We start from the raw sequence: 27574 nt of genomic DNA on the forward strand, positions 1-27574 counted from the left end.
CCTACCCACACGTGGCCTTGGACATGTCATTTCTGCTCTCTGGGCCTCAGTTTCCCCATCTATAAAATGAGCATCTTTGCCCACTGCCGTGCAGCTGTGATGAGACCCAGACATTGCAAGTCAAGTGTGCTTCTCTGACCCCTGCCCTGGCTGTTTTTCGGAAGGAACACTGTCCTTATCATGGAGCAGAGGAAGTGGGAACCGAACAGTCTTCATCTCTCACCTCCACCCCGATCTGGAGCCCTAGTCCAACATCCTCTTCTTACCACATCTGCCCTCCTTGCAGCTCCCTGAAGCCTCGCTCTCTCGCCTGTAAAGTTTTGCTTGTGTATTTCTGCCATGTCTCTTGGACCTGTGGAACTCCTACTCATCCCACAAAGCCCCAGTTCTCATACCTCCCACCAGGATGCCTTCCCAGCTCACCTTCTGGGCTCCCCTAAGCCCTGTCACTTCCTTTGGCCAAGCCCTGAACACAGGAGGCTGGGACTGTATGTGTCCAGCTCCATCTTCTCCAGCCTGGGGGATCCTTGAGGGTAGGTCTGTCGTACAGTCTATCTGGGGCTCAAAATTGTCCTACCACATTGGCTGGGACAGAGTTGTCCTTAAGGAGGGGTTGAGGGGAGCAAGACTGTCTGGGACATCAAGGCTCTAGAGAGGAGGGGGCCTCGAAGCCAGGGCTCTAACAGATGCATAGGAGCTGGGGAGGCTCCTTGTTAAGGAAGAAGAATTAGGGTTAAATGGAAGAGGGGAGGGGCCGTCTGGAGGAATGCAGAGGCCAGAAGGATAGTGGGCGGGCCGAGGGGAGGGGAGAGCAGGGTCCAGGCTGCAGTCTGTCCTTCTCACTCAGAGCCTATATTTGTGAGCCCGTCCCAGGCCCCCGAGGACTGGGAGGGGTGAGGTCAAGGCCAAGCAGCTGGTCCTGGCCCACTCCAGGCCCTAACTCGGGGCCAAGGAGGCCCAAGGCCACCCCTCCACAGCCACACTGCCCTCTTTCATCCTCAAAGGTCAACCACAGCCCCAGGCCTGTGGACCCCCTTCACCCACCTGAGGCCAGAGGACTATGGGCAGCAATGACCTTTAAAAGACTCACTTCCTGCCTCACGGTCCAGCCTCCGTGCCTTTGTTCTAGCCGTGCCCAGCCTGGTCACACCCTCTGCTTTTGCGGCTTTAGGTTAATGGGACACTGGACCAGAGCCCTGAGTGAAACTGGGGGCTTTCAAGGAAGCCGATCCTGCCTAGAGTCACTCCAAGCCCTGCTTCCAGCTCCCTGCCTCATCCTCAGACCTCTCCACAGAGAAGGGATCTGGGAGTGCTTCCCCCATCCGCACTCAGGGGCAGAGGGCACAGAACTTCCCCACCCCCACTGCTGGCATCTCTGCTTGGGGCTTTGCCTCCTCTGGCCCCAGTGCAGTCTCCCAGCCTTTGTCCTCATAGGACCCTCCCCTCACCGCGCTCGGGGCTCACCTGCTCCAGAAGAGCCTGTCTCAGCAGGCTGCCCACAAAGCTTCTGGCTGGAGAGTCTGGTTGCCCCTCCTCTCTAAACATCCCTGCACCCTAACCCCCAGCCCTGGCAGGAGCCTCAAACAAGCCCTGCACTGATTAGGCACCTACGGTGTGCCAGGTCCTACCCCACCAGGTTCATCCGCTGGAGACCTGGGCCCCTGGCCCGGGGTCTGGGTGTCCTGGGAAGCTGACCTCGCCAGGCCCCACACCTCCCCTCTCCCTCCGGCCTCGGGTGCTGCCCCGACTGTGAATAACGCGGCGCCTGGAGGCCAGAGCGCCGGGAGGGGTCCCGGCTCGGGCAGGCTGGAGGCGGGGGAGCGGGGAGGGTGGCTGGGCGCAGGCTCCAGAGAGGGTGCCGGCCACCCCGGCCGCCGCGCCCTGCCCCTGCGGCCCGGGGTCCCACGGGTGCCCCCTCCCCCAGGAGGCTGCACGGTCTCGCCGCGGGGCGGGGGGTGCCCGTTGACCCCCAGCAGCCAGGCCCAGGCGTGAGGGGCGTGGCCAGCGCGGGTGTGGGGAGGGGCTGATGAGAGACCGACGGAAAGACAGAGACCCAGAGAGACCAGTGCGGAGACACGCGCGAGCTGCACAGCAGAGCACCCCACCTCGGGCTATTTTTAGCTCCCGCGGACCCCCTCCAGCCCCCGAGGGGCCCTCGCCCCTCCTTCGGCTGGGACCCTGCGCAGCTGCTGCGTCCTGTGCGGCCTCGCCCCCCATCTGTGACCCCGCCGCGACCGGAAGCGCTGGGGTCCTCTGTCCCACCGCCCTCAGTGACTCGGTTTCCCCAGGGGCATCGAGGCCGGCCGCTCTGCTTCCGCCTCTGCAAGCCGCAATCCCGCCAGGCACCCGCACGTTCGCCCGGTCCACGAGGGCGCGGCTACTTCTGCAGGTCCCAGCGACCATCGCCAGGTGAGGATGATTGGCTGGTTAGGTTAGGGGCCGGGCATAAGCGTGGATAGGTGAGGCTTGAGTGTATTCTGTGGTGATCCACCCTGCGGTGGGTGTGTCACCCTGAGTGGTGACAGCTGCCAGGTGCTGGGTGTCCTGGGGCACTGGTGAGCCTGGGTCTATGCCTGCAGGGCCACCTGGCCTGGGCACCTGCATGTGCCACTGTGGCTAGGTGGCGAGGATGTGCTTGTGTGCGTATTTCCCTGGATTGAGGCCACAGCAGGGGAGGGTTCCAGGATGCTGGGTGTGGCTGTGAGTTCAAGTCCACATCCGGTTGGCTGTGTGTCTGTGTGCACTCAAGGAGCTGAGCCTTGGCCCATGTCCCTGTGATCACTATGACTGTGTCCATCATTAACCACTGGCCACCTGGCCTGGGTCCTGTCCCATCATTTCACATCCAGCCCCCTCGTGTGGCCTCGGGAAAGCCTGAGTGGTGAGCACCGAGAGGATGCCCATTGGATAGAAAAGGAAACTGAGGCTCAGAGGGTCATGTGAGTCAGGCTGACTGTGGAGTCCCCTTCTACACCCTCTGGGGTGGGGACCTGGTTGGTGTCATACACAGGAAAAGTTCCAGGAAACTGAGCCTTGTGGTGAGGGGAGGCAGGGGTGGGCCTGGGCCCCGCGTGTATGTGTGTGTGTCTGTGTGGTCATCTGCAGCTGCACAAGGGCGTGGAGGGGTTCCACACCTGTGGGCGTTCAGGTCTGCATCAGGCATAGGCCTGGTCCCTGCAGTCTCATGACAAAGGGCATCGTCTTCGGTTGCCCACAGCATTAGAGAACTGAAGAAACAGCGAAACAGGCAGAGATCACACAGAGCGTCAGGGCTCTTGCCTGGCTGCCCCATGCACCCAGCTGGGGGATGAGCTGAGAGCAGGGTCAGGAGCCGCAAGGGCGCACCAGATCAGGGCAAGCAGAGGCCCCGGGGCAGGAGCAGGTCAGGCCAGGGAGACCAGAAGGCCCTGTAGCGAGTCAATGTCCTAGTTACGTACCCCCGCTTCACAGAAAGGGAACTGAGGTGCTGAGATTCAGCAAGGTTGAGCCCCCAGCTTGGCCATGGAGGATGGGGGACTCCAGTCCGAGCTTGTCTGAGGTCACCATCACCCTTGAGGGAGGTTGGGTGGGCCCAGGGTGTGGGGACGGACAGGCAGGCCAGGCAGGGGAGAGGTGGGGTTCAAGTGGGAGAGGGACTTGATGAAAGACGGATGGCTCTCGGGCGGCGGGGGGAGGAGAACAGGGCAGGAGGTGACAATAGGCAGAGGAGGGGCCCGGCCCTGGTAACCAAACGTTACAGTGCACTGGGGCCAGTGAGGGGGGAGCCCAGTGCCAGGGCCTCTGGGACAGTGGTGGATGGAATCCTCCAGCGAGGAACCAGAACCCAAGACGGAGATTTCTGGAACCCAGCACCCAGCCAAATTCCTGTCAAAGTTCCGGAACATCAGCCCCTTGAAATTCTAGGCTCTTAGGGGCTTCAGCTTCCAGACCTGGAGCTCATTACAATTCTAGAACCCTGGACCTTCAAAGTCCAAACCCCTACACTCTCAGGCCACGGGATCCTGGGTTCGTCCAGCACATCTGGGGTCCATGCTTCCCATGAGGCACAGAGAGGGGGAGCAGTTCCCCCAAGGGACACACAGGGGAGCTTCTGGACCTCAGACTGGGAGGACGATGGTCCTCTGCAGGGTGGGTGCTCTGCCATCCCTCCCAGCCGTTGTGGGAGGGGAAAGAAGGCTTTGTCAGGCCCCTCCTGGGCTGCTTGCCTGGGGAACTTGAGAAGCTGCTCTCACCTGAACCCCAGGGCAGAGGGTGGACTGGAAACCGCAGGCTGGGGCCAGAGGGAGTAGTGCCAGTTTCCAGCCTCCCCTAGGCCAAGAGCCCTGGGTCACAGGGATGTTCCTAGACAAGGCAGCCTCAGGGTCTGTGTCCCTGGGTGCATGAACTCCTGCACAAGGGTGAGGGACCAAGGAACCATGAGACCCAGGAAGGGCTGGCGGTCTCTCTAGGCTGAGGTTGGGGCAGTGGCCGCAGGCACAGCCCAAGTCCCCAGGAATGTTCAGAAACAGCGCATACCAGCTCCAGAGGGAGGGAGGCAGGGAGTGAGCACCCAGCCCCAGGAGGAATCCAAGTGCAGGCCGAATGTAAGCCAGCAAAAGCACACCCCGGCCTGGGAGCAGAGGGCTCGGATGGCATGGCACGGACCCCACCCCCCACCTCTCAGGACCTGTTTCCCTGCTCGAGGCCCCGCCCCCACTGAAGTGGCTGTGACTTTGGCTCTAAGCCCGGGAGGGAAGCTCAGTGCGCAGGCAGTCAGGCTCTGGATAATTGATGAAGCTCGGTGAGGAGCTGCTGAGCAGAATTAATGAGATGGAGAGTGAGGGGGCGGCACCCATCAGCATGCTCACTACTTCACTGTGTCACAGACTGAGCACTGCCAGGTGCTCAGCCTCAGACACAGTGAAATCCTTCCTGTCATTAGCCCCATTTTGTAGCGAAGGGAAACTGAGGCTCAGCGGGACATGACTCGCCCAAGGTGAGTAAGAAGGTTCCTGGCAAAGTCAGGGTTCAAATCTGGTCTGACCAACTTTGTAGAAACTTCTGTTCCTTCTGAAGGAAAATTCCAATTATTGTGAGCCGCCACCTGACTGGCTGACTTTTGAATCACTTACGTACATTTCTATGTAATGAGGTCTGAGTTCATAGAAATCTCCGATTTCAGATCAACTCCAGCTGGGCTGTGTGACCCTGGATTAGATATTTAACCTCTCTGTGCCTCAGGTTCACCCCTCTGCAAAATGGGGATCATAATAGGACTTTTATGAGCCTTAACTGCCTGGAACCTCTGTACCCAACCGTGGTCCTGCCTCCCTGCCTTTGCCCACTCTGATCCAGCCACCCGGTGTTCCCTCACTGATGTGTGCCCAGGGCAGGAGGCTGGGGCCCCAGGTGCTGGCCCCAGCCCCCTGGGCAGCCTTATGCCCTCCCTGCGGTGTCTTCTTTGGGAGTTGGGAGCTAGTTTTAGAACGGTCTCATTTCTGCTCGCCTTCCCCACATCTGACCAGTGCATCCAGACCCTGTGCGGTCAGGCTCACGTGTCTCTGGTTTCCCCCCAGCCCCACACTGGGTCCCGGGCCCTGCCTGCTGCTGTTTTTGTAGTCCATCCCTGGGGAACCTGTTGCTCCGATGAGCTGTTTTTCATTCCCAGAATGGAACTAGATTTCTGGGTTTATTTCGCACTAAACGAAAATGGGGGCGAAAATAATGCAGATGATTCCAAAACGTGAGAAAAGAGCTCCTCAAACACCAGTGGGACCAGGTCTCCCCTACATGCCTTCATGAGAAGCTGTGACCCACGAGGCTGACCTTGGAGCAGACGCGAGAGCCAGCGACCTCTGGCCGACAGCCAACCCCCCTCCCCACACTGGACGTGTCCTGTTTTACAGCAGCTGAGATCTGCCCTGGATTATGCAGTTCACCAGGGGCTCAGATGGATGACCAGTAGGGAAACGGAAGTTTAGAGAGAAGAAATAATTGCCTGCAGTCACACGATGAGTGCCAGGGCTGGCGTTCAAGCCCCAGACTTCTCAGCCCTTCTCTGCAGCCTGGCAAATAATTACTGGTGTCTTCCAGGGGTCCCAGAACAGACAGAATTGGTCCTCACCCTTGATGATCACTGAGCCTGGACAGAGCTGGAGGCAGCAGCAGTAGTAATAGCGATAGCAGTACTAGTAGTAGTGGTAATAGAAATACTCACTGCGCAGGGAGTGAGGTAAGTCAGGAAAGGCTTCCTCAAAGAGATTTTGACCTGGGGCACTGAAGGCTGTGTAGGAGTTCACCAGGGCTTCTCAGACTAAAATGCAGAATGAATCACCAGCAAATCTTCTCTGCCCGCCCTGCCCCCAGGTGTGCTGAGCGAGTGCCAGCCGTCCCACCTGCAGCCTTGGCCGGATGGGGTGGTGACCCTCCCCGCTCCACCCTGGTGCCATGTGGCCCAATGGCAGCTCTCTGGGGCCCTGTTTCCGGCCAACAAACATCACCCTGGAGGAGCGGCGCCTGATCGCCTCCCCCTGGTTCCCGGCTGTCTTCTGCCTGGTGGGCCTGGCCTCCAACCTGCTGGCGCTGAGCGTGCTGATGGGCGCGCGGCAGGGCAGCTCCCACACGCGGTCCTCATTCCTGACCTTCCTCTGTGGCCTGGTCCTCACCGACTTCATGGGGCTACTGGTCACCGGTGCCATCGTGGTGTCCCAGCATGTCGCCCTCTTTGACTGGCAGGCTGTGGACCCTGGCTGCCACCTCTGCCACTTCATGGGCGTCATCATGGTCTTTTTCGGCCTGTGTCCACTGCTGCTGGGGACCGCCATGGCCTCGGAGCGCTACCTGGGCATCACCCGGCCCTTCTCACGGCCCACGACCGCCTCGCAGCGCCGGGCCTGGACCACAGTGGGGCTGGTGTGGGCTGCCGCACTGGCGCTGGGCCTGCTGCCCCTGCTGGGACTGGGCCGCTACACCGTGCAGTACCCGGGCTCCTGGTGCTTCCTCACGCTCGGCGCCGAGCCAGGGGATGTGGCCTTCGGCCTGCTCTTCGCACTCCTCGGCAGTCTCTCAGTGGGGCTGTCCTTCCTGCTCAACACCATCAGTGTGGCCACCCTGTGCCACGTCTACCACGGGCAGGAGGCCGCCCAGCAGCGCCCCCGGGACTGCGAGGTGGAGATGATGGCTCAGCTCACCGGCATCATGGTGGTGGCCAGCATCTGCTGGATGCCACTGCTGGTGAGTCACGGGTCTGGGGTGCCTCAGGTTCTTGTCGGCCTGAAAAAGTGTGGGCACACCCCCAGTGTTCAAGGGGCCTTCTTTGAGGAGCTCACAAATGAAACACAGAAAACCCCACAATGGGGGCAGAGCTGGGGCGGAGGCAGTGTCCTGGGACTGGGATGCCCAGGGAGGGGCTCCAGGGCTCTTCCTGGGGTATCAGGGAAGGCTTTCCAGAAGAGGGGCATTGGAGCTGAGGTTGTGAAGGATGAAGAGGAGTTTACCTGCTAGACAAAAAGAGGGAGGGCTTCCAAGGCAGGATCACTAAATCATCAAACATTTCCTGAGTCTCCTTTGTGCCTTGCTCTGGGCTGGACCCCACCCCAGCCCTGCACAGATTTCCCCTGAGTCAAGGAAGCTTTCTGAAGTCCTACTGATGAATGTAACTGACTGCTTGGAGTGGTTATTTTTCCATTTCTGATTGGATCAGGACAATCTGGGATCTGGAGTGAGACACATTGTTTCCAGCCCATGTCTTACAAGGACTTGCCCTGTGACTGTGGCTATGGGCTTCCCTCCTCCAGCCTCAATCTCCTCCGATGATGGGGATGATTAAAAAGTTGCCTGCCTCTCAGAGGGACTGTGGGGATGAAATGAACTCATTTATTCATTTGTTGCCTCCGCAAACATTTATTGAGTGAGCACTGTGTTGCCGGCTCTGGTCTAGGTACTAAGGACACCGCATGGCTCAAAACTGACAAAAATGCTTGACTTCCTGGAGCTCTTAGGCAGTGGGGAAGACAGAAAGTAAACACAATATATAAATAAGTGAAATGGTAGACATTAGAAAGTGATAAGGGCTAAAACAAAAACTCAACCTGTGGGATCGGTAAAGTGCAAAGTTGGTTTTTGCTTTGTTTGGCTGAGAATGTGTTTACATGTGTAAATTCTGGGCAAAAAATAGAAAGAACATCATTTCTTTGTGATATGTGAAAATGACATGAAACTCAAATTTCCTCATCCGAAGATGAAGTCCTGTTGGTCCACAGCCACGCCCATTTTCTTCTCTGTGGATTTCAGGCTCTAACAGCCAAGCTGAGTCGTTGGGGCGGAGACCATGTTTAAAATGCTTACTACATGGGGAGTGGACAGCTCAGCAGGAGAGCACCTGCTTAGCATGCACAGTGTCCTGGGTTCAATCCCCAGCACCTCCATTAAGAAATAAATAAACCTAATTACCTCCACTCATAAAAAATAACTTAAAAATGTTTACTCTACGGCCCTTTAGGGAAATGTTTGCCACCAAAGGGGACTCAGGAAACATTAAAAAAAATTTTTTTTATTATAGTGTCAGTTTACAGTGTTGTGTCAATTTCTGGTGGACAGCATAATGTTTCAGTCGTACATGTACATACATATATTCCTTTTCAAATTCTTTTTCATTATAGGTTACTACAAGATATTGAAAATAGCTCCCTGTGCTATACCATATAAACTTGTTGTTTATCTATTTTATACATAGTAGTTAGTATCTGCAAATCTCGAACTCCCGATTTATCCCTTCCCACTAACCATAAGTTGTTTTTTGTGTCTGTGAGGCTGTGTCTGTTTTGTAAATAAGTTCCTTTGTGTCATTTTTTTAGTCTTTTAGTTCTTTGTTTTTTTGAGGGGGAGGTAATTAGGTTTATTTATTTATTTTTGGAGGAGGTACTGGGGATTGAACACAGGACCTCATGCATGCTAAGCATGCGCTCTACCACTTGAGCTATATCCTCTCCCCTATGTCATTTTTTTTAGATTTCACACATAAGTGATATTATATGGTATTTTTCTTTCTGTTTCTGGCTTATTTCACTTAGTATGACGATCTCCAGATCCATCCACGTTGCTGCAAATGGCATTATTTTATTCTTTTTTATGGCTGAGTAGTAGGAAACATTTAATGATTCAGTGATTCAACCCAGGATGTCTTCCCCATTTTTTGGCCAGCAGTTAAACTCCTATTCATCCTTTAAAGCCCCAGCTCAACGATTTAGTGCAGGGTATGGCTTATCCTGGGTGATCCAAGAGAGTGGAAGCTGGAGGGTGGGGAGGAGGAGACTGAGGCAGATCCTGGTCAGGGAACACTTGGTGAAGGTGACATTTGAGCAAAGACATGGAGGAAGTGAGGGGGTGAACCACGTGGAGATCTGGTACGGGGGTGGGGGTAGTATTCCAGGCAGAGAGTACAGCCTTTCCCCAGTTGGGGTGCATGCCTTGGCGCCTTGTGAGGACCCTGAGCCTCGGCAGATTCCTGCAGGCCCACACCATGTACCTGCTGCCCAGCCTCCTCCTCTTCCCACCCTCCAGCCTCCACTCTCTTGGATCACCCAGGATGAGCCCTGCCCTGTGTTAAACCACTGGAACTAAGGTTTTGAAGGATGAATAGTAGTTTAACTGCTAGATCAAAACTGGGAAGGCATCCTAGGTAGAATTATTTACTCATTAAATGATTCCTGAGTTCCCTTTGGAGGCCAGCTTTTCCTAAAAGGCCAGATAGTAAATGTTTTAAACCCGGTCTCTGTCCCAGTGACTCAGCTCTGCTGCTGTAGCAAGAAAGCTACATGGAAACAAACAGGCATGGCTGTGCACAATGGAATTTCATTTCTGGATGCTGAAATTTGAGTTTCATGTCTTTTTCACAAGTCACAAAGTGTGCTTTCTGTTTTTCCCTCACCATTTACACATGTAGAAAGCTTCTTAGCAAAACAGCAACACAAACCAAAAAGGCAAAAACAAAGCAAATAAAACAAAAACAGGCGGCAGTATTGATCAGCACACAGTAGGTCCTCAGGAAACAATTTTAAAATAATTTATTTGAATATAATACATGTAATGCAATATGAATTATAATTATATTAAACATAACAAATATTAACTATAATTTTAAAATACTTCATAGTTTATTATATTGTTATATATTGGAATTAATAATTATATCAGTTATATCAATCAACAATTATATATTGTTTAATACTGTATAACAGAACTATAATTATATATTATTGATGCTTAATAATTATTTCAATTATTACATAATACAGTCACAATTATAATTATATAATTATTATATAATTACACATATAATTATTTAATACTATATAATATAATATATAACTATAATTACATAGTGTAGCTATAATTAGCAACATATTATTAGGTGATTATATTATTATAGTCTATAATAATTTATGAATACCTTATATTACATATTATGTAATATTAAACATAAAACCCAACATTTAAATACATTAAAATGATTTAATATAAGAATTTAACATAAAATTATTTAATATAAAATTGTCATAAAAATTTTAGAAACTATAAATTTAATTTAATATAAAATTACTTAATATAAAATATATAAAATTTAACTACTTAATATACAATTTTTGCACCATATTATATGATAAAATTTGTATAAGATAAAAATATTTAATAGAACAATAATGTTGGCAGTCATAGAGATTGCACGCATCCACACCCACAAGTCTTCTTGTACACCACGTTTAATCGTGCCCAGGAGAGGAGCAGAAAGTGTGTCCTATTTTGTGGCCACATCAACAGAAGTTCAGAGAGGTCAGGCAGCTCTCCCGAGGTCACACAGCAAAGCAGTGACAGAATCGAATCGGCACTCGATCTCAGGGGACAGCAGGTGGCCCGGGCCGGTGCAGGTGGAAGGGCAGGGCTGGCAGCGGCCTGGGCCCCCGCTGACCACTAAGGCTCTCGGCAGGTCTTCATCGCCCAGACCGTGCTTCGGAGCCCGCCTGTCATGAGTCCGACTGGGCAGCTGTCCCGAGCTATGGAGCAGCAGCTGCTCATCTACCTGCGCGTAGCCACCTGGAACCAGATCCTCGACCCCTGGGTGTACATCCTGTTTCGCCGGGCAGTGATCCGGCGCCTCTACCCTCGCCTCAGCGCCCGGCCCAGGTCGCTTTCCCTGCAACCCCAGCTCACCCGCCGGCCCACGATGCAGTAGGGCCGGGGCTGGACGTCGGCGGCGGCTCCGGAAGGACAGTGGACAGGGGACCCAGTCAGCGTGTCCCCCGTTAAACCTTGGTCCCCCTCGGTGGTCACATCTGCCTGATCTCAAGTCCCAGAGTGCAGGATGGACAGTTTGAGCAGCAGGATTGTGGGCCCTGGGGATTCCCGACTCCCTTGATCTTCCTTTCCGAGTCTTCTCCCCTCTCTTAGCTCCCCCACCCACAAGTCCTCTCCCAACCCCAGGAAGGATGTGTGGAGGGTGGGGTATTGGGAGGGTGTCTGGAAGAAATCAGGTTTGTAAGCCTCCCCTTTTAGAAATGGGGGTCTCTGACCCTTGAGGATGACCTACTTCCTGGGGGAGGGTTGATTCCCTTGGACACCCCAACCCGAAAAGGCTCTGCCTGGAAAAGATTGAATGTGAACCATCAAGACACCCCTTCTCTTGCCAAAATACAATCTCCGCCTCTGGCTTAATTTTCCTCTGGGTCCGGAATCGTCAGTCATTAAAGTTCCTCGCATCAGAGGGCTACCCAGCCCGCTACCCAACCGCGTCGCAGCTCAGCAGGACCAGGGCGGGGGGGGGGAGGGCAGGGGGTGGGGCTGGCTTCCCGCTCCTCTCCCCACCCCCTTCATGGAGCCTTCACTAAGCCTTCACAGCTTGGATCTCCTGGAGTCCTCCGTACAGCCCCTCGGAGAGGGTTCCGGCATTAAACCCATTTTGCAGGTGAGGAAAAGAGAGGGCGAGACACAGGAGATCGCGGAGGAACCCCCTTCCTTCACTGACCGCGGGACGCCCTTCCTCTTAAACTGACGGTTTAGCCTTCTCTTCGCTCAGCCCTTCAGAGGCCCAATGCTGTGAACTGGCAGCACCTGGCCCACGGCAGGTTCTCAGTAAAGGCTGACTGAATGGCGGAACCGCTGAGCTTTTATAGAGCGGCGCATGTATGCAGGTATGTGAGCGCCTGCGCAGTTAGCCCTTAAAAGCGTGCTTAGCACACAGTAGGAGCTTAAGAAGCACCTAGGGTTGTCATGTCAGCACCCCCGGACCCTCCTGGCTGCCCCTTCCTCTGCTCTCCCCAAAACTTCCCCCAAAATGACACACTCGGCTGCAGGGGTGGGAGGTGCCTTTATTCCGCCGAGCCCTCGAGGTACATGAAGAGCAAACTGCCTCCTGCCGCCTCTTTCCCCTCCACAGACTGGGACCTGCTTACACCTCGCAGAGCCAGGCTCAGGCGGGAGTGAAACTGAAGCCCCTGTTTCCACTCTCCCCGCCTTCCCTGACCTATAGAGGAATGAGGTCACTGCTACTTCTGGGGGACTCAGGCCGGGAGGGGCAGGAGAGGCGGTTGGGGCCACAGGGGCCAAAACTATGTTACCCCATGGTGGGGGAGGGGCTCTGACCTCCGCAGAGCCGCCAGACTCCGTGAGCTGCGGGGACAGGGGCCTAGGAAGGCTGCCCTGGGGGCAGACTAGGGATGACGGATTTGGTGGGTGGGGTGAGCTTCTGGAGTCCCAGCTGGGGCTTGGGGGAAAGGGCTGGTTTCTGGGGGACTGCGGGGGCCTGTGGCTGTGGGGCCAGCTGGGAAGCTGATGGACTTTGGCCCGGGCCAGTATCAGCCTGTGTTCCTTGTACCAGATCATGAGGCTGGGGCTGAAGGCAAGAGACTTTGCTCAGAGCTGGAGCTGGGGCTCTGGGTGGTGGTCCTGAGTGTTGAGGTCGGGCTGGGGGAGCAGGATCTGGCTGGGTTCTGGGGTCAAGGCTAGGGGTCTGTGTGTGGATCCCATTTCTAGAACTGATCTGGATTCTTGAGCTGGCCTGGCTTCTGGAGCTGGATTGGGTTTCAGAAGCAGATTCAGTTCTGGAGCCAAGGGGGACTCCAGAGCTGGGCTGTGTTCTTAAACTGGTCTGGGTTTCAGAGCTGGGCTGAACCCTGGGACTGAACTGGGTTCTGGAGCTGAGCTGGGCTCCAGAGATGGGCTGAATTCTTGCACTGTTCTGGGTCTCAGAGCTGAACTGTGTTCCAGAACTGGTCTGGGTTCTGGAGCTGGGTTGGGTTCCAAAAACAGGCTGGGTTCCGGAACTCAGGAGCACTCCAGAGCTGGGCTGAGTTCTTGAACTCATCTGGGTTTCAGAGCTGGGTTGAGTCTTGGAGCTGGACTGAATTCTTGGATTGCTCTGTATTCTGGAGCTGAGCTGGTTTCCAGAAGTGGTCTGGGTTCCCGAACTGAGATGGGCTTCAGAGCTGGGCTGAATTCTTGTTCCAGCCTGGGTCCCAGAGCTGCGCTGTGTCTCAGAGCTGAGCTGGATTCCAGAACTGGTCTGGGTTCTGGAGCTGAGTTGGGTTCCAGAGCTGGGCTGTATTTTTGAACTGGTCTGGGTTTCAGAGCTGGGTTGAGTCTCCGAGCTGAACTGAGTCCTGGAGCTAGACTGGGTTCTGGAGCTGAGCTGGGCTCCACAGCTGGGCTGAATTCTTGATCTTGTCTGAGTCCCAGAGCTGGACTGGACTTTAGAGATGAGCTGAGTTCCAGAGCTGGTCTGCTTCTCAGAGTCCAGCGCAACACCAGAGCTGCCATGGATTGTGGCCTGGAGTTGATATTGAGAACGTGGCAGGGTTTCCGAGATGAGCTGAGTCCCAGAGGTTTGCTGAGCCCCTGGGTGGGGCTGGGTCCTGGAGCTGGGCCTGCTCTCGGAGCTCGACAGAGCTGTGGAGCTTAAGTCTGTTGCTGCATTGGTCTGGGTCCCACGACTTGGCTGGGTTCCAGGCTTTAGCTGGATTCTGGAACTCAGCTGGGTCTCGGCAATTGACTGTGTTTTACAGCTAAATGGGCTTTCAGAGCCAGTCTGTGCTCTAGAGCTGTGCTGAGTTCTGGAGCTGGGCAGGGTGGCTGAGCTGCACTGAACTCTGGAAATCAGCCTCACCTCACAGTCTGTCTGGGTCCCGGAGCTAGATGGCATTCTAGAGCTGCTCTGTGTTCTATAGTGAGCACGGGGCTCAGTGTCAAACTGAACTCTGGAGGAGGCTCCCCCTCCAGAGACGGTTGGGGGTCCAGAGCTTGTCTGAATCCTGGAGCTGGGCCTACTTGTTGCACTAGGCTGGGGTTTAGAGCTGGGCTCAGCCTCTGAGCTGGACTCATCACTGGAGCTGGACTGGGCCCCAGGATTGGGGTGAGTACTTGAGTGCAACTGGGTTTTAGAGCCAGGCTGGGGCCTGGACCTGGACTGGGCTGCAGCATGCATCTGGTTTCCTGAGCTGGTCTGAGTTCGTGAATAGGGTTGGGTTTGGGAACCCTCTTTGAATCCTGAGCTGGCATGGCTTCTGGAGCTGGGCTGCTTTTTGAGTCTCACCTGGGTTCCAGAACCAAGTGGCGTTCCTGAGCAGGTGTCCGGGTGCGGCTGTGTTGTGGTACTGTCACGCATTCCAGAGTCGGGTCGAGTTTTAAGGCAGGGCTTGGTCATAGAGCTTCCAGAATTAGGATTGATTTCACAGCTAAGCTGGGTCTTAAAACTTGTCTGAGTTCCAAAACTTGACTTCATGTCAGAGCTCAGCTTTTCTTCAGAGCTGTCCTGGGTTCTAGAAGAAAGCTGGGTTCTAGAACTGGGCTGTGTTCTGGAGCTGGGCTGGGTCTCAGAACTGGATGGGGTTCTAGTGATGAACTGGGCCTCTGAGCTATCCTGGGGTCCAGAGCAGGGCTTGACCTCAGAGCTGAGCTGGGTTCTAGAGCAGGGCTGGGTCTCACAGCTGGGCTTGATCTTGAAACTGGTATGGGTTCTAGAGGCGATCTTTGTCCCAGGGCTGTCCTGGGCTCTAGAGTGGGGCTGGGTTTTGGAGCTGGGCTGGGTTCTAGAGCAGGGCTGGGTCTCAGATCTGGGCTGGACTCTGGAACAGGGCTGCACTTTGGGAACTGGCTGGGAGGGCTGGGGCAGGGGGCTGGGCTGTGGGCTGGGGCGGCGCCCAGCCACAGGGCAGACTAGCCACAGGCCTCCCTGGCCTCGCCGATGGCGGCCCACACCTCCACCACAAACTCGTCCGGAAAGGCGAACTCGCCCAAGACGGAGTCTAAATGGCGCGCAAACTCCTGGACGCTCGCTGTCTCCTTGGATGTCTCCACCATGGTGGATGCTGCAGGCCAAGATGAGGGGAAGTGGGCGAGGGTGCTTCCCAGAGGGCCCCGCCTTCCCCGAGGGCCCCTGCCTCCTCCCATGGACCGTCCTCCCCCTAGGGTCCACCCGGCTTACCCTGGCCCCTTACCCAGCTCTGGGTCCCGAATGCCCATGTAACTCTCCAGCAGGTCATCCACCCTCCGAGATGCCTCCTCTTCAAATTCACTGGGCTGGGGGTGTAGGGAGCATATCAGAGAGTCAGAAGCCTTGGATTCCTCCAGCCCAGCACCCCACCCCTCAGGGGACAGCAGATTGCGACCCACATGAGTCAGTGCTTCTGGTCCCACCATTATGTCTGACAGGGACCCGTTCTGCAGGTAAGGAAACTGAGGCTGGGCCAAGGAGAGGGTCTTACCCAAGGTCCTGCTGAGTCGGTGGTAGAGCTCTGGGTGCAAGAGCCCGCGAAGACGACCCCCTCCCTTCACTCACCATCTCCTCCACGGTGGCAGCCCCGCCAGCACGAAGCCGCAGGGTCGCCCTCCCGCTGCTGACTTTTGCCTCTGTGGGGCATTTGCTGCTCCGGCTCCTCTGGCCAATCATATCTGGAGGGGACAGAACAGGGGGATGCATATGTCTGGGCAGACCCACAGCTTCTTCCCAAGCACTCAGAAGCTACCCACTAAGCCTTTCTAGAACCTTCCTACCCTTCAAAGACCTTTTTATGTCTGTGGGTGAATCTTTAGAGATCCTGCTTAAGAATCCTTTCTTCCCTCAAGTTTCCCTCCTCCTCTTAAAGTGACTTTCCCTAGAAGAGAGTGCTTAAGATGCTCCTTGTGGCCAGAAGGTCAGTCCAGAAAGCTGCTTGCTCTAGAATCAGCTCTTCCTAACCCAGGCACCTCAGAGTTCGCGGTCGTGCTCCAGGGCAGATCTAGGACCCCAACCTGTTCCACTCTCCTGGGACCTCCCTCCAGGTGGGCCAGGGCACTTCCAGGGCATCTCTTTTTTCTTTTATTGTGGGGGGAGTAGGTTTATTTATTTATTTTTAGAGGAGGTGCTGGGGATTGAACCCAGGACCTTGTGCATGCTAGGCATGTGCTCAACCACTGAGCTACACCCTCCCCACAAACACCTCTTGTTCTGGAACAGTGCTACTTGAAGGGCCAGTCCATCATGGGATAAGAAGGCTGTGCCAGAATGGAAATCAGCATCCTGCTTCTTTTCTTGAGAAAGTCTACCCTTGGGAAAAAATTGTCTGCTGAACTAAGTAGGATGATCTACATTCTAGAGTGAAGTTCTCGATCGGGTGGGGGGTGATTTTGCCTTCCAGGTGCCATTGACAATACTTTGTTGGTTGTTACAATTTGGAGGAGACACTGGCATCTGTTGGATTGAAGCCAAGGATGCTACTCAACGCCCTACGGTGCCCAGAATGGCCCCCACAGCAAAGACTCATCCCAACCCAAGTGTCAATCATGCGGAGGTTGAGAACCCCTCTTCTTGGGCAAACCCCTTACCTCATCCCTGGACCAGTCACAGGCTTCTCTTTGAAAAGCATCATTCTAGAACTCCCTTTGACATCTGTTCCCTAGAACTTTCCATAGCCTCAAAGCAGAACTTTAAAGGCTCTGAGCCAAGTTCCAAAGTAGATCTAGATACCTCCTCATCCTTTCCAGATCTTTCCAAGACTCCCCCAACCCCTATCTATGCCTGAACTGACTCAGTAACAATCCAGAAATGACCTACTTGTTCCTTACACAGTGCCAGATGCTCCCTGTCATCTAGAACCTTCCATCTAGACCCCTCCCCCCCAACCTTCGCTGACCCCTGCCTCCAGAGGACACACTTCTGGAAGAGCTCCCCACCCCCAGCCTGTCCCTTGGGTCCCAGGTGGCCCTCACCAAAGGCCCTCTTGGGCTGCACCAGGCGCAGGGTGAAGGGTTGGGACTTGGGCAGCTCGCGGAGCATCTTGGCCACCTCGTAGTGGCGGCAGCCGACAATGGAGTGGTCATTGATGGCCTCGATGCTGTCACCGACGCACACCGCCTCGATCCGGTTGATGATGCTGCCTTCCTTGATCCTCTGCAGGGACCCAGAGTCACTCACAGGGCCACCCCCGCCACCCCACTCCAGTCCCCAGGCCTGACCAGAAGGGGACATGGGCTGGCCCCAGGTCACCGGGCACCCAGGAAGCCACCCGCCCCCTCGGGCACCTTGATGAAGGCGTAGCCGGCCCCGTTGTCCGTGATGGTTAGTCCCAGGGCATCCTCGGTCTTAGTGACCTCCACCTCCTTGGTCTCGCCACGCACGTGGGCAAAGATAAAGTCCTCCAGCCCTATCTGGCCGCCCAGGAGTTTCTGCATGTCCACTTTGTGGCTGTTTAGGGTGCAGAATAAGATCTGTCCCGAGGGGAGGAGGGAGCCCAAAATTAACGGCAGAACTCATCCCCCACTGTCTGTGCAGAACAAGCAAGGGATGGACTCGAGGACCTTATAGGGACACCGAGGCACAAATAGGCATGAAACTGGCCGTGTCATCACCCACCAGGATCCCCAGTCACGTGTAGTGGCAGGGTATGGGGTTGGGGGCAAGGACGCTGGGACCCTAAGAATAGGGAGGAGGGTTAGAAGGAGGCTGTGAGCTGGAGGACACCCCATTTCCCATCCCCCAGACTTCCACTTTTAAACTTTTGGTGCCCTGACGCCCCCAGACCATCTTTTTCAGGCTGTTCTAAATCTGCTGGCGCCCCCTGGGGGCTGTGAGGCGCACCTACAGCCGAGCCCCCGACCCCCAAGACCTCTGACTTCTCACCTGGAAGGGGGCTGCCTGGAACCCCAGCCCTGAGCAGCGCGCTGGAACCAGAGGAGCTTCCCTGAGGGCTGGGATCTGCTCCTAGGTGCATCAGCCCTGTGGCTTCCGGGACGACCTAGGCATCCACTGACTCTAAGACCCGCTCATCTATTGAGCAGGGTGTGCAGAGGGAGTTCCTGGGGCGTGGGCACCCCGGGGTCCCAGGGGTGCGTCTCTGAGAGTGAGTCCCATCCATCCGAAGATGGGGCATCTTGGGTCCCAGTCCTGGGGTCCAAGCTCCACCTCAACTCCCGGTCAGGCGGTGTGCCTCGGGCACTGGGGGTCCAGGGACCTCACCTCAGTGGGAGCGATCCCAAAGGCCTCGGCGATCTTGGCATAGAGCTCGCGGACGTTGGTGAAGCCTTCGATCTTGCCCGTGGGGCTGCCGTGTGCCAGCTGCGTGCGGAAGACGAGGCGCGGGCGGGCGCGGGGGGCGGCCGGGGTGGGGGTCGCGGCCGGGGGCTCCGCGGGCGAGGGCGGGGGCGCGGGCAGGCGTGGGGCCTCGGCCTCCTGGGTCTCACGGGCCGCTGCGCTCTCCATGGCAGGAGGAGCTCGGCCACCAGGGCCGCCGGATCCTCCGCTTCCTGCAGCCTCCCCTCCCCCGGCTCAGGGCGCGACAGCCGAGACGCCCGGGTAAGGGGATCCAGGAACCGGAGCCTCCCGGGAAGGCGACACCGCGGGATGTTGAGGCGGGGTGGGGTGGGGCGGGCACCAGGTGTACTGGCCTTGCCAGGGCCAGCTGTGCTCTCTTAGGGGAGCGGCGAGGGGCGGGGGAGGGGATAAGGGCCATGAATAAGAATGGGGACAGCTACCTGTGCCCAAGTGTTCACTTTCTGTTGGGCACACTCATTTAATCCTTGCAATAACCCTAGGAGGTGGGGAGGACGGTTTCTCTGGTGTAAGCTGAGCCACACTGTGTACATCCTCTGCCCACAGCCCTCCAGGCTCCCACCTTCTTTCAGGTACAAACCTGAGTCCTCCCAGCAGCCCTCAAGGGCCTGGACAACCTGCCTCATTTCTTCCCTGCCCTCCTCCCTCTCTCCCTCCTCCACTCTGCTCCAGCTGCAGGAGCCCAGCCTCCTTGATGTTTATTCAACACACCAGGCCTCAGGAACTTTGCACAGGCTGTGCCCGTATACCTGGAACGACTCCCAGGTCTCCAAGTGGTTCACTCCCTCACCTCCTTCAGCTCAAATATCACCTCCTCTCACCACCTCCAAATCTCTCTTCCTGGCATTTTTTCTTCCTCTGACATAGCAGATATTTCATTGATTCATCTTGCGTTTCCTGCCTCCCCAACTGGAATGTCAGCTCCAGGAGGGCAAGAGTTCTGGTCTTCTTTTTACCCCTGCTGTATCCCAGTCCCCAGTGCCTGGCACTCAGTGGGCACATCAGGTTACAGATGAAAAGAGAGGCTCTGGGTACCAGGAGGCATCTGTCAGAATCCCCTGGGAACACAGCATCTAGGCATCCACCAATGGGAATGCTGGCTCAATAAACAGCAGTGGAATGCCGTATAGCAGCTCAGAAGAGGAGCCTCCTGCCTTGGAAGAATTTCAGAAACCAAGCATTGATGGAAGAAGGCAAGTTGCAGAAAGCTTTGGACTATGTAAAAAAATGTATGTAAAGTTTAAAAACTTGCAAAAAGCTATACCCTTATGTGCTACAACATGGATAAGCCTGGAAAATGTGATGCTCATTGAAAGAAGCCAGACACAAAGGCCACATAGCGTGTGATTCCATTTATACAAAGTGTCCACAACAGGCAAATTCATAGAGACAGAAAGTGGGTCGAGATTGCTGGTGGGGGAAGGGAGGATGGGGAGTGACTGCTAACGGGGACAGGGGTTGTTTGGGGGGTGATGAAAATGTTCTGGAATTAGGTTGTGCTGATGATTGCACAGCTTGGTGACTATACTAGAAACCTCAGAATTGTGCACTTTAAAACTTTAAAAAAAAATGAACGAAAAAAGAAAGCACCCGTCAAAATGGTACTCTTGTAGGAAGACACCCTTATATGCTCAAAGTATGTAAAGACCTGCCCAGGAGTGGTGAACGTCAAATCTGGGGTGAGGGGGTGGTAGGAGAGACAGCACATCTGGATGGGGGAATGTGACCATATCCAGTTGTGCTCGTCTCCTGGGGCCTCCATGGCAAAGTACCACAAACTCGGTGGCTTCAAACAGCAGAAATATATTCTCTCGCAGCTCTGGAGCCTGGAAATCAGTTTGTCAGCGAGACCAAGGTGGGTCTGAGGCCCTGGGTGGAATCCTTCCCGTGCCTCCTGCCTTCTGGTGCTTTGCAGCCTCCTGCTTTGTTCCGGCGTCTGCATCTCTTGTCACGTGGCTTCCTCCTCTTTGTGTCTGTGTCCAAACCTCTATCCTCTTATAAGGACACCAGTCCTATTGGATTAGAGGCCCACCCTAGTCCAGGATGACCTCATCTTGACTGCTTATCTCTTCTATTTCCAAATAAGGTCGCATTCTGAGGTTCTGGGGTGAGGGCTTTGACATTTTCTTTTGAGAGGACAAAATTCAACCTACAACACCAGCGTTTGTCAAGCAGGTCTCCAGAATTTTTAGAATGACTCAAATATTCCATTAAAGGCTGAAGTCTCTGAGAGGGTTCCCCAATAAGTTAAGCATAGAATCACCATCTGACCCAGAAGTTCTGCTCCTGGATATTTACCGAGAGGAACTGAGAGCAGGTGTTCAAACAAAAAGCTGTACGTGTGTATTCCCAACAGCACAATGCACAACAGCCAAAAGATGGAAACAACCCAAATGTGCATTGATGGTTGATGGATGAACAAAGTGTGGTCCATCTGTACAATGGAATACTACTCAGCTAGAAAAAGGAGTGAAGCACAGACTTGCTATGTGGATGGACCTTGAGGACATGATACTCAGAGAGAGAAGCCAGACACAAAAGGACAGTGTGTGATTCCGTTTATAAGAAACATCCAGAACATGTAAATCCAGAGACAGAAAGTGGATCAGTGGTTGCCAGCGGCTAGGGAGGGTGGACCTGGGACCCCTAACAGGGGCTTCTAGCCCATTCCCCTTCAAAAAAAAAAAAAAAACCATACACACACACTCACAAGCTTGAAATTCAAATTCCACTTTTTAAATTTTTTATTTAACAAGCCCGATTGAGCAGTGGCAAAGGGGCCGCCTCCACGAGGGTCCCTCAGCTGGATGAGGGTGGGGTGGACAGTAGGTCGGTACCAGCCCCCCTCCCCATTGTGTGGTGCAGGAATGGAAGAGAAACGGGTAGAGGGCCCCGCCAGGAGTGTGAGTGGCCCTGCAGGGTGCCTGCCCATGTGGGCGCTTGTGGTGACGCCTGCCAGGAGTCCCAGTGTGTCATTTGTGGGTTTTCTCCACCCTGGGTCTTGGGGCTGGTATGTAACTCTCCCCACACCAGGTGTGTGACTTGCTGTGGGACTCCTCCTGTCCTGGCTTACACTGTCCACGCGTGGTGTTCCCACATCCCTGCAGTGTGAGGTGAGCAGGCTTCGCTGGGCCCCAGGGTTCAATGTGTGCTGTGCACGGTGGGTGATTTTTCTGGGTTGGGGTGCTGGGGATATTGAAAGCTAGAGGGGTGCTGGAGAAATCTAATTTTAGGGGGACTGTAGCCCCCAAGGTGCAGGATCGGGCCTGGCCCCAAAGAATGGACCCCCCCCACCCCTCTGCTACTGGGTGGGGCTGGGGGAGGGGCGGAGACCGGAGCTTAGTCTTCTGTGGATCCGTGGGGCGGCCAACACTCTCATAGATGCTCACTGTGACAGAAGAGAGGAGATTCGTGATGGGGGATCCCCGACATCTCTCAGCCCTCACCCTCACCCTGGGTACCCTAGAGGCCGCCCTCCTCAGTCAAGGTCAGCTGTGCCTTCAGATGCTAGGGCAGGGGCCCTGGAGTTGATCCCACCTAATCTGGGCAGGTGGCAGCCACCCAGAAAAACCCAGCAAGAAGCTTCGGGGGAAATTCCGGTCTCCAGGGGCCAAGACGGTGCTGCTAGATCCCACCCAGCAGCATTTAATATAGTAGCAGCCTCATCAGCGCCCCCCAGCGGCTCTGTCATTAGCCACCTGCATCAAACCATCCCCACCTGGTGGATCCCACATGGGCAGGGGCCTCGGAATAAGATCCGGCAGCCGAATCCCACTCTGCTGCGCCCAGAGACCCCAGAAACCCCGCTAGGGGGCTAAAGCCAGTCGTTCTTGCCAGGTCCCGCCGGAGCAGGTCTAGCTTTAGCAGCCTCCACGCAAAGCAGCCCCACTTGGGGTGAGCGATCCCGGGGCGCAGACCTGGCCAGGCACACACCTGGCAACCTGGGCCAGGATCTCCTTGATGCGGACGATGAGCTTCTCGTGCTGGGCGGGGTCGCGCTCGATAGCGCCGTGTAGCCGGGCCATGTAGAAGTCCAGGGTGCTGAGTGTCGGAGTCTCGCCAGTGCCTGGGGAGGCGAGGGACCGGTCAGCCAAGCCCAGCGGGGGAGTCACCGTGGTGGGGGCTCCACGGAAGCAAAGGTCAGAGGGTGGGGGTCTGTAAGGGTGGGGCCCTGGGGAGGGGGCCACTGGCGAGGGTCAGTGGGGTCGGGTGGGTGCGGTCAGGGAGTCTGGACCTGGGGAAGTCAAGATCAGCTGTGGGCAAAGGTCAGAAGATGAAAGTTGGAGAGAGGGGGGTCTGACGGGGGCGAGTGGGGGAGGGGAAGTTAGCTTAGGTCTAGGTCAGCCAAGGCCAGAACGCGGAAGGCGGGTACAGGGGAAGGGGTTAGAGGCGGGGCGCAAGGGCCAGTGTGGGCGGGGCTGGCGCGGGCTGGGTTCAAAGAAGGCGGGGCGGGATCCTCAGAGGCGCGGCGGTTGGGGCAGGGAGGTGTGGGCTTGTGCGAGAAGGCAGGGACCAGGCGGATAGGGGATCCCCGAGCGGGATCAGAAAGAGCGGGGCTCGCGGTAGCCTGGGCGGGGCCTGAGGTATCAAGGGCGGAGTTAGCGGGGCGGGCGGACGGCTGGGGGCGGGGCCTCTGCACCTGGCACCGGCAGCGAGGCGAAGCTGGCAGTGAGTGCTTGGCGCACGGCCTGGAGCTGCTGTTGCAGCGCCAGCGTCCGTCGCTCCTCCAGCGCCAGCTCCTGCTCCAGGCGCTCGCGCGCGCTGCTCATGCTCTGCGTGTGCCTCTGCAGCACCGCGTTCTGCTCCTCGAACGCCACGTTCATCTTCCGCAGGCGCCGCAGCTCCGCCTCCCGCGCTGCAGGCGGGGTGCCGGGTCAGAGCCTGGAGCTTGCTTCCCCGCCTCCCCTCTGCCAGGCCTTTGCCAGAGCTGTGCCCCCGCGCCAGGCCTTCCGTCACTGCTCTGCCTCTAGCTCACACCTCAGTTCCCTGGGCTACGGGAGGGGGCGGGGAGGAAGGCACCCACTGTGGAGCTCTGTTGACCCAGCCTGTTTCCCGACACTTGCTCCCCCAAGAACCCCTGGTCAGTGCTCACCTTTGTTTTGGTCCAAGAACTCTTCAGTGAAGATGGGGACGTCGAAGGTGGAGAAGCCGTCACAGTCCCCACCCTGGGACGACAGGACAAAGTGGCAATTTTGGGGGGACTGAGGGGCAACCAAACCCCCTCTGGGACATCCCCTAAGCTTGGGAGGGTCTCCTCAGGCGACCTGGATCAGAGTCCGTGTAACAGCCTTCCCACTGTGTGGCTGCCTGGCTTCTGCTTGCACACATCTGGACCGGGGGTTCACTTCATTCCATAAGCTTTGGTCCTGGCTCACCCAGGGGTCTAAATACCTCCAGACCTTTCTCGCCCAGGTGTTCTCCTTGGAGGAGGGGAGCTTACCTTGTGTCCATTCAAAAGGGTATTCATGAGCCCAGAGCCGGAGTCCTCTGGTGGGGGAGGGAGGAGGGCAGGGTCAGCCTCCCAGGTCTCCTCTGACCCCATGCTTTGCTTTGCACGTGCTGTTTCCCCTGCCTGGAACACCATCATTCCCCTCCCCTAATCAACCCTGCTCATCTTGGGTCAGGCTCCCCACCTGGGCCCCCCAGTGTCTGTGTGTACCCCATCTCAGGGCCGATCAAGCCCTCTTCACTTGCAACTGTCTGGTTATGTGTGTCTCATTCCCAGGGGACCATGAGAGCCCCACGGAGAGGGTGGTCGTTCTGCCTGGGTCACCTGCCTCAGAGCAGCTACTCAGCTGCCTGGGGGCTAGGGCTCTTCGCACCTTTCTTGATCTTCTTTTCCTGTATCTTCTCCGTGCACATCTTGTAGGCTTCTGACTGCTGGTACGCCCTCAGCTCCTTCATGTACTGCTGCTTCTCCCGTTCGGCCTCATCCAGGTACCGCTGGCGGAAGCAGCAAGAGAAGGCTTGGCCCAGCCCAGTGCAAGCAAGGCCTCGAAGGCCAAGACCCCATGTCCATCATTCAGCTCACGGTGGTGAGCCTTCCCACAGCTCCGTACTGCCTTCCAAACAAAACCCCGCCCTTCAGGCTGCTGCTCAGGCCACCTCCCAGCTCCCTGACCTCACCTACCTCACCCCAATTCCAGCCTTTATAAACCACTCTCTGGTGTCTGAGTGCTGCATGCCCTCACCTCCAGGCCAGACTCACTCTGCATGTTAAAATCCCACATAGAGGGTTCAAGCTGGTGGTGCTTTTTGTTGTTTCCTTGATGTTTTTGCAGTTCTGAATTAATTACCAGGACTTGAAAATCTGAAGGTTTCCAAGGAAAATCCAGCCCCCATCCCTACTTCTTTAGTATAACGTTAAGTTTTACTTCTACTCCTGCCTATTGCAATCTTCCCCTCCCTTCAACAAGCTGGAGAGAGCTAATGGGTGGTCAATTCTCCAAACGGAAGGAAGGACCCTTCACATCCAGTCCTTTGGGGTAAATGGCTGCGTGTGGGTGTCTGAGTGGATGGTGGGGAGGTCAGTGGTCCCAGGCCGTCCCCACCTGTTTCTCCGCTGGCTGCAGCTTGCTCCACTCAGCGCCCAGCATCTTGGTGATCTCGGGAAAGGGCAGGTCCGGGTGGCGCGTGCGGATCTGCTCGCGCCGCTCGTTCAGGAAGCGCACGTAGCCGGTGACCGGTGCCTTTGGCCCATTTGGCAGGATCTTCTTCCGCTTCTTGCCCTTGGGCCAGCCGCGCTTCTTCACGGGCTGCAGAACCCAGCCGCGCCATTGGGAAGGGCCTGAGGGCTGGGGCGGGGCCCAGAGGGAAAGGGGGAGGGTCTCTGGAAGACTTGGGCGTGGCCCACCGGGAGGTAGGACCCAGAAGTCCGGGAGGTACGGCCAGGTCAGGATTCAAGATTGGGAGAGTGGGGTTAGGGGAACCCTGGCCAGGGGTGAAGGGATCAGAAGTACTTGGGACAGAGGATCAGCCCAGGAATGAGGCTGCCGTGTGTTGTGGGCGTGGCCTCTGGTGTGGTCGTGGCTTCGGTGAAGGAAATCCCTGCGCAGTGGGCGGAGATGGCATTCGGTGGTGGGTGGGCGAGGCCTGGACTTAGAATGGCAGGAGAGCTCTTGGGGGCGTGGTATCTGGCACAGGGTGGGGTCTCAGCATCGGAAGGGAAATCTGGACTGTGGGCGGAGCCACAGAGAATTCAAATCGAATTCCGGGCGGAGCTTCAAAGCTTGGGGCCCTCTCCCACCACAGTGCAGGGACTCTCACCTCTTCCTCGTGCGACCCCTTCTCTCCGGCCCGAGGGACCTCTCCGCGCTCTTGTTTGACAGCCACCACGAAGCCCCCATGCTGTCCTGGAGCCTTGCCGCTCGCCGGCCTGGAGCCACGGGAAGCCAGGGTCACCCGGACTCCCCACCCCTGACGGCGGAGCTGGCAGTGAAGAGCCTGAGTCCTCAGAGGAGGGGCCCAAGGGGGTCAGGATCCGGGGGTCAAGATAGAAGCACTAGGGGGAGCCACGGGGCGCCAGGCTCATACCCCCGCGACGGCGGCCCTGGCAGCGAGGGGCCTGAGTTCTGAGAACAAGGGTCTGAGGGGGTCAGGATCTGGGGGTCTGGACAGGAGAACTAGCGAGGAGCAGTAGGGGACCCCTGAAAGGGATTGGAGCCCGGAGGCTTGGGGGAAGAAACCCATGGGGACCCGAGGAGGGGGAGGGCCTGCCTCAGGTTGGGGAAGCCAAAACCCTTGTGGGGGCGAGGGTCAAGGAGCTCCGACGGGGCCGGGGGCCTAGGCTGAAGCCCCCAGTGGGCTGGGGGGAGGGGTGTCGCACTCACGCGGCGGCCGCGCCGGGCTGCTTGGGGCCGTGGGACATGGCCGCTCCGGCCACACCTGGAACGCAGACGCGCAGCCGAGTGAGGGTCGCCCGAGCGTCGAAGTAGGGGACTGGCTGGGAAGTCCCGGAATGCCGGGCCCGGGGCGCCTGGGGGGGCCGGATCCGGGGGCGGGGAGGCCCTCGAGGGCGGGCGCCCCAGGGATCCTTTGTTGGGCGATCGCCCCCCAGAAGGCCCGGGTCCGCGCCTCCCCGGCCCGGGGGGGACCCTGCCCCTATCCCGGGACCCCCGCGCCCCTGCCCCCTCGCAGGGCCCCGAGTTCTGCGGCTGTTTTCACCTCCAAAGAAACTTTCCCGGACCTCTCTGCTGCTGCGACGCTCCAACCAACCGCCGGGAGCCCGCCCCTGCCGTCCGCTCCGCCCCGCCCCGCCCCCGGCATGCTAATGACGGCTCGGCGAGAGCTCGGATTGGGTATGCCCTTCCCCTGGGGCGTGACCATGCAGATAAAGGTAGGCGCGCCCGCCGGTGATTGGCTGGGGAGTCCGCTGAGCCGCGTGGGAGGTGAGAAGAGAAGGCTGCAGGCGGGTGCGTCAAGTTCGGCTGCGCTCGGCCGCTCTCGGGACCAATCAGGATGCTTTGAGGCATCGTCAGGCGGAGCCTCTTAAAGGGCTAGTAGGCGCAACGCAGACTCTTCCTCCTTAGATGAAGGCAAGATTCCCCGCCCCTGCCGGATCCCGAGACCCGGTAGGGCCGAGTCGGGCCCCGCCCTAGTTGCCATGGGGACGGCGGCAGGTTGCTAGGGAAGAGGTTAAGATCTTTCGGAGCAGGCCCTTGCACCAAGGCAAGGTGGGTTAGCAAGCCTTGGGGAAGTTTCCCATTTATTGACTGGATTTAGAGCCCCGGAAGTCCCCGCCATGTCCCGCCCTGCTCTGAGCCCGGGGCTTCTGGATGCAGGGTATACTGCATCCAGTGCGGGGGCCTAGGCTTTCCCTTCTGTGCAATGGAGACTTTGTACGATGTCCAGGACCTGAAGGCTGGGATGCTGCGAAGCTGAGACCCGGAGCTGGGCCACCAGCATTTGGGAAAATGTGGCGGGAACAGGAAGGCTGCAAGGACCTCGTGAATGTGGAGGGCGAGGAACCGCTGTCCTAGGATCTTGGGGAGCCCCAGGCAGCCCCTGGACTTCTCACAGCCT

General features: G+C 56.8%; 4 protein-coding genes across 7 annotated transcripts; 1 reads left to right on the forward strand and 3 right to left on the reverse strand.

Annotated features, from left to right (window-relative positions):
• Nucleotides 1–1827: 1827 nt before the first annotated feature.
• TBXA2R (thromboxane A2 receptor) lies at nt 1828–11688 on the forward strand. The gene is made up of 3 exons (XM_006206399.4): nt 1828–2409; nt 6346–7212; nt 10964–11688. Exons 2-3 carry the CDS (start codon nt 6427–6429, stop codon nt 11207–11209), a joined length of 1032 nt encoding a protein of 343 aa, XP_006206461.1. The 5' UTR covers nt 1828–2409; nt 6346–6426; the 3' UTR covers nt 11210–11688.
• A 486-nt stretch (nt 11689–12174) lies between these two features.
• LOC140688373 (uncharacterized) lies at nt 12175–14868 on the reverse strand. Its single transcript, XM_072947033.1, has one exon. It carries the CDS (start codon nt 14747–14749, stop codon nt 12659–12661), a length of 2091 nt encoding a protein of 696 aa, XP_072803134.1. The 5' UTR covers nt 14750–14868; the 3' UTR covers nt 12175–12658.
• A 169-nt stretch (nt 14869–15037) lies between these two features.
• LOC107033729 (PDZ domain-containing protein GIPC3) lies at nt 15038–18830 on the reverse strand. Its single transcript, XM_015241165.3, has 6 exons — nt 18461–18830; nt 17527–17712; nt 17215–17395; nt 15806–15918; nt 15465–15546; nt 15038–15335 (listed from the first exon to the last, which is right to left on the reverse strand). The coding sequence occupies exons 1-6, from the start codon at nt 18701–18703 to the stop codon at nt 15184–15186; spliced, it is 957 nt and encodes a 318-aa protein (XP_015096651.2). The 5' UTR covers nt 18704–18830; the 3' UTR covers nt 15038–15183.
• A 2868-nt stretch (nt 18831–21698) lies between these two features.
• On the reverse strand, nt 21699–26791 carry HMG20B (high mobility group 20B). 4 transcript variants are annotated; one of them, XM_072947991.1, is made up of 10 exons: nt 26717–26791; nt 26383–26437; nt 25820–25928; nt 25105–25308; nt 24376–24496; nt 23994–24040; nt 23646–23718; nt 23193–23408; nt 22487–22619; nt 21699–21941 (listed from the first exon to the last, which is right to left on the reverse strand). In XM_072947991.1, exons 2-10 carry the CDS (start codon nt 26418–26420, stop codon nt 21929–21931), a joined length of 954 nt encoding a protein of 317 aa, XP_072804092.1. In that variant the 5' UTR covers nt 26421–26437; nt 26717–26791; the 3' UTR covers nt 21699–21928. The 4 variants fall into 4 exon arrangements, with proteins under 4 accessions (XP_072804092.1, XP_072804090.1, XP_072804091.1 ...); XM_072947989.1 differs by having other exon boundaries at nt 21709–21941; nt 25105–25347; XM_072947990.1 differs by having other exon boundaries at nt 21805–21941; nt 22471–22619.
• Between the last annotated feature and the right edge of the window lie 783 nt (nt 26792–27574).

Source organism: Vicugna pacos, chromosome 22 (assembly GCF_048564905.1).
Source record: "Vicugna pacos chromosome 22, VicPac4, whole genome shotgun sequence".
Taxonomy (NCBI): domain Eukaryota; kingdom Metazoa; phylum Chordata; class Mammalia; order Artiodactyla; family Camelidae; genus Vicugna; species Vicugna pacos.